The sequence below is a fragment of the Rhinolophus hipposideros genome (genome assembly GCF_964194185.1).
Source record: "Rhinolophus hipposideros genome assembly, chromosome: 9".
Classification (NCBI taxonomy): Eukaryota; Metazoa; Chordata; class Mammalia; order Chiroptera; family Rhinolophidae; genus Rhinolophus; species Rhinolophus hipposideros.
Genome location: NC_138055.1, coordinates 53,312,589 through 53,320,435, shown reverse-complemented (window position 1 = coordinate 53,320,435; position 7,847 = coordinate 53,312,589). Strand labels below are relative to the sequence as shown.

Sequence of the window (7,847 nt, the reverse complement as noted above, 5' to 3'; positions counted from 1 at the left end):
TTGTATTATTTCCAGTTTATGGGTGAAGCCACTGAGAGGGACTTGCTTCTGGTTTGCAAGCTGATAAGGGTAGGCTGTGCCCTGGAACCCAGGCCCTCCAGTTCTAAATTCTGTGGAGTGAGAGAACAGAGGATGGGTCATCTTGCCCGGAGCAGGGAGGCTGCAGGGAGGCTGGTGAGAAGGAAGTACAGTGGGTGGGGGGCCTAGAAGGCTTGGCCAGGCAGGGCCTCTGATGCAGAAGGCCCTGAGGCACTGGTGCAGGTTCTCCTGGAGGGGAGTGTTGGGATCCAGTAACCTGTGCCCTCCGAATGACTTCTTGTAGGTGTGTTTAGTGACATGCTCAGCAGGTGCGGGAAGGATGGGCTGGTGCCAAAGGCCAAGCCCAGAGATGTTTCAGATTTTTCCCTTTATGCCCCTGCAACCAAGCCCTGCTGCTCCAGTACATATAAGAGACCCAGGGTAGGGCTGCGGCATTCATTGGCCTGGCCCCTCTTGCTTCTGTCTGACAACTCTGAGCTTGCTCTCCTCTCTCCAGCCATGATTTCCAAGCAGCACTATGCCCGAGGAGGGTCCCAGGGCTTTAGCAGTGGCTCAGCTGTCATAGGTGGGGGCAAGAAGGTTGCTTTCAGCTCGGCCTCCATGTCTGGGGGTGCAGGCCGCTGCTCTTCTGGGGGCTTTGGCAGCAGGAGCCTCTACAACCTCGGAGGGAACAAGAGTATTTCCATGAGCATGGCCGGATGCCGTCAAGGTGCTGGCTTTGGGACTGCTGGAGGTTTTGGGGGTGGCAGCTTTGGTGCTGGTTTCGGTGCTGGCAGCTTTGGTGGTGGATTTGGGGGCACCTTCAGTGGACGGGGTGGTTCTGGCTTCCCTGTCTGCCCTGCTGGAGGGATTCAGGAGGTCACTATCAACCAGAGCCTGTTGACTCCACTCCATGTGGAGATTGATCCCGAGATCCAGAAGGTCCGGACTGAGGAGCGCGAGCAGATCAAGACCCTCAACAACAAGTTCGCCTCCTTCATCGACAAGGTGAGCCATCCCCCTTGGCCAGACCAGGTGGTAGAAGCCAGGGTTGCTGAGTCCCGGCATCTCAGACCTGAGCCTGCCGTGGAAGAACCACCGAACTACTCTGGGCCTCCGCTTTCCAGCTGCTAAAGGGCAGTGACTATTCCGAGTGTCTTTTTTCCCATGACTAGTGGGAAGATAGGCTGTCATCAAAACAGTTTAATATTTAAAGTTTTCTACATTTGGTCAAGGGTGCCCTGGCTCTCCGTGCATTGAAGTCTTAGTTCTCTTAGATGTATGGGGCAAGAATGAACAATCTTGGGGTAGACTGAGTGGGCATATTTGCTCTTCTAGTTAGTTTGACTAGACCCCTGGTAGCTTAAAGAGGCTTGATTGTGACTCTAGGATATATAGATATAAAAGCAAGACCAAGGGTTTGGTGGTTCCTTGTCTCATGTCACCTTTTCGGGTTCAAACTGTGATCAGTCACCCTTCCCTAGATGTGCTGCATGATATTTGGCAAATAATTCAACTTTTCTGAGTCCAGGTCACCCCAGTTAAACAGTGGGTTTATTGCTTCTCTGCTTTTTCTCAGATTTTGGTTTTGGAAATAACACAGTTAATAGTTTAATAATTAATCATTAATTGTTGTTAATATAATAATTTTAATCATTGGCACTTCTGTTGCTGGAGTAGAAGAAAACTAGGCTGGTTTCCCAAATGAAAAAGGGACTGGCTTTAATGGTAGAATCTAGGTCCCGACAGGACCTTGGAAGGTCATTGTTTTCATTCTCCCGACTCTGGGCAAAATTGCTTATCTGGGTCTGTTTGAAGGGATGAGAGGATGGGTCTCTCCTTCTCTTTTTGTAGTCCAACTTCCTTTCCTGTGCAAGGTTAGAGATTCAGGTCCTCAAGCTCAATTACAGCCCCGTATGATGGATGACAGCAAGCAAATCAGTCTCAGGAGCCGAGTCATCCAACGATTAACGACTGAATGGATAAGTGTAGCACATTTGGTCAAGGGTGCCCTGGCTCTCCGTGCATTGAAGTCTTAGTTCTCTTAGACGTATGGGGCAAGAATGAACAATCTTGGGGTAGACTGAGTGGGAATATTTGCTCTTCTTGTTAGTTTGACTAGACCCCTGGTAGCTTAAAGAGGCTTTATTGTGACTCTAGGACATATAATACAAAAGCAAGACCAAAGGTTTTGTGGTTTCTTGTCTCATCTTATCTTTCGAGTTCAAACTGTGATCAGTCACCCTTGCCTGCTTTCATTTTGATTCTGAGGCACATAAATTGGAACTATCATGCTAAGCTGCTACCTTGATTCTTCTGGCTAGATGCTTTCAGAGAGAGAAAGTTAGTTCTGGGACGTCCCCTTGCAGAAAGGAGTCTAGCTGAGACTCAGAATTTGTCTGGGGAATTGATCTTAATTAATTATATTCAGTTGTGCACAGGTTCACAGGAACACACCAGGTCCATTTATAAGTAAGTATATTTTAAAAATCTTCAGTGGATGTACTGCAGATTCTTTTGCTGTGGACCAGGATCTCTTTGAATAGAAGCCCTCATGGTGTGGTTGTGTCCTCTAATTTTATTTTACTTTATTATTTCATAGAAGTTCAATGTTCTTGTCAGCAATTCCTTCCAGAGCCTCTGGATTTCTGTAGGGGAAGTGGTTTTTGCTATATGGTCAGGCCTTGCTGCTCTGGCTGTGTTCTGTTCTCCACAACCCACATGGCTCATTTGCTGCTATGGGCTCACAAGTGGGGCCCTCATATTGACCCCAGTGAATGGTTCCTGGAGTTGTGACATGGTTGTCCTACTCAAGTGGCTCTTGGGCCACCTGGTTGGCTTGGATTGGTGGGGTTCGTGCTGTCCTTGTCCGGCCCTCCTGCCAAAGTTTCAGGCCCTCATCAATTGGCCTGTACCTTTTTTAAACACAGGTGCGGTTCTTAGAGCAACAGAATAAGGTCCTGGAGACCAAGTGGAACCTCCTCCAGCAACAGACAACCACCACGACCAGCAAAAACCTAGAGCCTTTCTTTGAAGCCTACCTCAGTGCCCTGAGGAAACAGTTGGATTCCTTGTTCAATGACAAAGGACGCCTGCAGTCTGAGCTGAAGACCATGCAGGACAGTGTGGAGGACTTCAAGAACAAGTATGTGGGGAGGAAAGAGGGGATGCTATCCTGCAAATCTGCCCTGCCATGCCCCAGGCTCCCTGGGTTCTTCTCCAGTAGTTTAGAATTCCAGACTCTGAAAATATCCCAAAGGGGTCAGGAAGGTTCTTTAGTCTGTTCCCCTGCATCTGCAGGGTCACATTTTAATGGGGTGATATCTAGTGATCTTAGTTGCCCCAAACATAAAATGAATAATACATTCAGAGAGCTGGGTTTGTCATATACAAACAAGACTAGAAACCAAACAGATGAAATGTACTACAGCATGGTCAGAATACAGGTTGTGGAGACAGATGGACCTGTTTGAATACTGATTCTTTCACTTACTAGCCGTGTAACCTTGAGTAAGCTGCTTAACCTCTCTAAACCTCAGGTTTTCTCATCATTTAAAATGGGGGTAATAGTTCTACCTTATTGGTTGAGAATGAAATGAAATGAAATGAAATGAGGTAGAGAAAGTATATAGCATAGTGATGGACATATAATGAACATTCAATCCATAGTAGCTTTTCTTATGCTCTTTATGGAGGGGAGCCGAGAAGATACCAACCCTCTCTCAATTCACTCTCACGTGAAACAAAGAGAATTTAATCCACCATATAGCCAAAAGGACAGTCTTTTTTTTTTTTTCCAGGCATTTGCACACTTCATTTTAATTTTTAAAATTAAGAGTTTTGTCCCATTTAAATGAACAAATCAGAGCAAAAACTTTAGTAAAAGTTAGAAAGCATAGATAGAGGAAGTGTTTAAGAAGGACAGTCTTTCTATGGAAATAAAACCAACCAGATCATTGCTGGTTCTTCTCTTCACATTTTATCTCTTGAAAACAGTCTTTTTAAAGCTTGGTTTTCACTTCTCTTAATAAACCAGAGTCTAGACTGTACCTCAAAAATGGTCATTATTCGATAAATGTAGGCTGAATGAGTATCTGTATGAACGTGAGCAAATGTAGCCGATTAGCTGGATATTTCCAAATAGATGTAAGAACAGCTGAAGCAGAGAGCTGAGAAACACTAATTCACTGTGGGTCTTTTGTCTTTTCCTTCCTGTCACCACCCCCAGGTATGAAGACGAGATTAACAAACGCACAGCTGCTGAGAATGACTTTGTGGTGCTCAAGAAGGTAAGAGCTGAAGGAGGGTGGGGAAATGCAGTGAGGGCACCCTGCCCTCCCGAGTGCTCCTCGGCTGGAATCATGGGATTGGTCCATCTCGGCCTCATTTCCACCCCAGCGCGTAGGTACTATCCAGACCTACCAAACCAGGTCCTAAGGAATTAAGGCTGGACAAAAAGTCCATTTGGGTAATTAAATTCCATGTCTTCAGGTGGCTTTAGGGGCCGAACTTGTCAAATGATTAGTCCCTCCCCACCTTACCTGGTGCTGAGAAGCGTTTCCTAAACTGCTGAGAGTACCTTTGTGTGTCACTTAAGACCAGCTGCCCCCGATTGTAATTCCTATCCCTTGTCTCTTCTCCCCGACTCCCCCGACCCCGCAGGATGTGGATGCTGCCTATATGAGCAAGGTGGAGTTAGATGCCAAAGTGGACGCCCTTACTGATGAGATCAACTTCCTGAGGGTCCTCTACGCTGCGGTGAGGACTCCATTCCCTGCTCCTCCTTCCCCCCCTCCCCCCTGCACCCTGTTCATGGAAGGGAATCCTCCATCAGGCTGCTGGGTGGAGTTCACAGTTCTTTGAAGGACTCCAGCTGCTTTACTTCAGGGCAGTGGGCTCTTAGCAAGGTTATGGATAGAAACAGTTGAAGAAAGAGGCCCTCAAAACCGGATGCTGCCTTAGAAGAGGTGATTAGATCTAAAGATTGCATGGGATAGAACTTATTGCCATTTCTCTAGTGACATGGACCCACTCCATTTCCTTCCACCCAACGGACTGGGCTCCCATTGCCACGGAGTGGCTTATGGTTCTCAGGGAGCAGCAAAGACGACAAGCATTGCTTTTCTGTCTTGAGATGTCACCAACCGCTTGATTTCTACTGGGAAATTTGCCCCTCCTCCTCCTTCCTATACATTGGAAACACTAAGTCTGCTTCTGTCGGAGCCTGTGGCATGGCCATTTCCATGATGATAGCGTATTTCTGGTGTCAGAGATGAGAAAAGACACTGCAGGAGGCCTGATGTGAGACATTTCTCCCACAGGAGCTGGCCCAGATGCAAACCCACGTCTCCGACACGTCCGTGGTCCTGTCCATGGACAACAACCGCTGCCTGGACCTGGACAGCATCATTGCCGAGGTCCGGGCCCAGTACGAGGAGATCGCCCTGAAGAGCAAGGCCGAGGCCGAGGCCCTGTACCAGACCAAGGTGGGTGCTGGGGATCTCTCAGGGGTTGGGAGTAGCTTCTGGGGCTCTGCTTTTGATGTCTATGAGCAGGCCATCATCAGCTGGAGCCCAAGAGAAGTCAGAAATAAACTGATTCTGCCAGGCATCATTGATCCTGGTCTGATTGGAAATTATTTGACATTGTGTATTATCCCTGCCACCTGTGGCTATTCTTGCCACATTGCCTTGAGAATAGGCTCTACTCAAACACCCCTGACTCCTCGTTCCCTGTGTCTCCTGGGTCTTAGTTCCAGCAGCTCCAGACCTCAGTTGACCAATATGGTGACAATCTGAAGAGCACCAAGAGTGAGATTGCAGAGCTCAACAGAATGATCCAGAGGCTGCGGGCTGAGATCGAGAACGTCAAGAAGCAGGTGGGTGTCCCCTCCTTCCAGCTGCAGTACAGGGCCAAGGGCCAAAGACAGATGTCTTCATAGTAGACAAGCAGAGAGAGCATCAGCCAGAAGATCCTGAGCTTGTCTATAAGGGGATTTGTTGCTCTTTGCTTAAGTCATACACTGATCTTTACAGCAATATCCTACTTAATATGACATGCCACCTGAGTAACAAAGGGTTTTTGGCTCTTTTTCATTGGATTTTGCTCATCAGCATTTAATCAGCCCGCTAGGGACATTGGTGGGCTCTGGCTGGAAAGGATGAAATACATAAGAATCAGGAAAAGTGGAGAAGAGAGACAGAATGCTGACATCTAAGCCCAAGCAAAGCTGCTACATGACAGGGGACCGATGTAGAGGTCTTGACCGCAGGACACTGATGACGGCTCGTCTCACACCCTTGTCCACAGTGCCAGACTCTGCAGGCGTCTGTGGCTGATGCTGAACAGCGTGGGGAGCTGGCCCTGAAAGATGCCTTCAGCAAGCGTGCAGAGCTGGAGACTGCTCTGAAGAAGGCCAAGGAGGAGCTGGCCCGGATGCTGCGCGAGTACCAGGAGCTCATGAGCGTGAAGCTGGCCCTGGACATCGAGATCGCCACCTACCGCAAGCTGCTGGAGGGCGAGGAGTGCCGGTGAGGGGGGACGGCAGGGCGGGAACAAGAGGAATGGAGAGGTAGACGTCATGGCAGGTCCAGGGCATCTCTGCGGGACCATTTGCCTCAGGGTGCTGGTGCCTTACAAACCAGGACAGTGTTAAAGAACAGGTTCACATCCAGGCCTTATGCTTGGCTGCTTAAAGATGAGAAAGGTGCTTGACACCTGCTTATGGAATGCAGCGAGGCTCCGGGCTCTGCTGTGGCTCACTGCTCTTTCTCTCCCCCACAGAATGTCTGGAGAATGCCAGAATGCTGTGAGCATCTGTAAGTACCTTCTGACCCTGCCGTGGCCATTCGTTCACCCTGGTTTGAGCTGTGACTCCTGGTTGCCAGCGCTGTTGGAATAACTGTGTCCTTTGCGTTTCTCCCACAGCTGTGGTTGGTGGTGCTGTCAGCGCAGGAGGCATTGGTGGAGGACTAGGAAGCTGCTCCGGGTTTGGCCTTGGCAGTGGCTTTGGCTCTGGCTCTGGAGGCGGCTATGGATTTGGCGGTGGTGTCTTTGGAAGTTCCAGCAGCAAGACCGTCTCTACCAGCAACCTGATCAAGAGATCCAACCGATAAAGGAGATGGGGTCCCTGCAGCCCCCTGAGGCCAGCTGGGCCCAGCTTGGGTGTCTCTGTGCTTCCTCCACCTTTGCCTGCTTTTTGGGTCTCGTCTCACCAGTGTCACCTCACTGCCACGGAGTGGACTCTGCCCTTTTGGAGTTTTGTAGCTTCTTCTCAATTTGGGCTTGGTGACCCACCTGGAATGGGAGGGGTACCGGCTGATTCTATACCTTCCCATGGACTGAGGAGAACACAATCAGGAGCTCCAGCTCCAGAATCATCAGTGTCACATATGTCCCCTCCCAGCCCAATGCTGTCTCCTACCAGACTCCAGATATCCTTCTACATCAGGACCAACTCCTTTTCCACCACTTGGCAGCAACTGGCCCTGCAAGGTCAGGACAAGAACCACTCAGTCCCATTCAATTCTTCTCCTTCCCTCTATCCATCTTTGGGTGAATCTTTAATAAAATGCTTTTGTCATTCATTCACTCAGAGTAAGTTGTTCTTGTTCCCTGGGGAGAAGTCTCCTGAATTCAGGTGAAAATGGTGGGCCTGAGGAATCTATCTGTACAGATAAAGGTCATCAGCTAATTTCTCAGGAGTCTCCTTCTAAGTTACCCAGATTATTGAGGGGGAGGTGCAGTGTGTGGAGCCTGAAGGCAACCAACAGTTATATAAAGATCATCCCCTGTAGGCAATCAGGGAGGGGCCATCTCAGTGCTAAGCT

At 48.9% G+C, this 7,847-nt stretch overlaps 1 protein-coding gene across 1 annotated transcript; it reads left to right on the top strand.

Moving 5' to 3' along the window:
* Positions 1 to 324: 324 nt before the first annotated feature.
* On the top strand, positions 325 to 7,603 carry KRT4 (keratin 4). The gene is made up of 9 exons (XM_081060342.1): positions 325 to 1,026; positions 2,949 to 3,163; positions 4,247 to 4,307; positions 4,681 to 4,776; positions 5,340 to 5,504; positions 5,771 to 5,896; positions 6,328 to 6,548; positions 6,802 to 6,836; positions 6,946 to 7,603. Exons 1-9 carry the CDS (start codon positions 337 to 339, stop codon positions 7,131 to 7,133), a joined length of 1,797 nt encoding a protein of 598 aa, XP_080916468.1. The 5' UTR covers positions 325 to 336; the 3' UTR covers positions 7,134 to 7,603.
* Positions 7,604 to 7,847: the final 244 nt, after the last annotated feature.

Bases quoted from the DNA above. Each gene is read 5' to 3' on its own strand.
- KRT4 (XM_081060342.1), top strand. From the start codon at position 337: ATGCTCAGCAGGTGCGGGAAGGATGGGCTGGTGCCAAAGGCCAAGCCC. The intron at 3,164-4,246 runs GTATGTGGGGAG...CACCACCCCCAG, and splicing joins GTGGAGGACTTCAAGAACAA to GTATGAAGACGAGATTAACA. The intron at 4,777-5,339 runs GTGAGGACTCCA...TTTCTCCCACAG, and splicing joins TGAGGGTCCTCTACGCTGCG to GAGCTGGCCCAGATGCAAAC.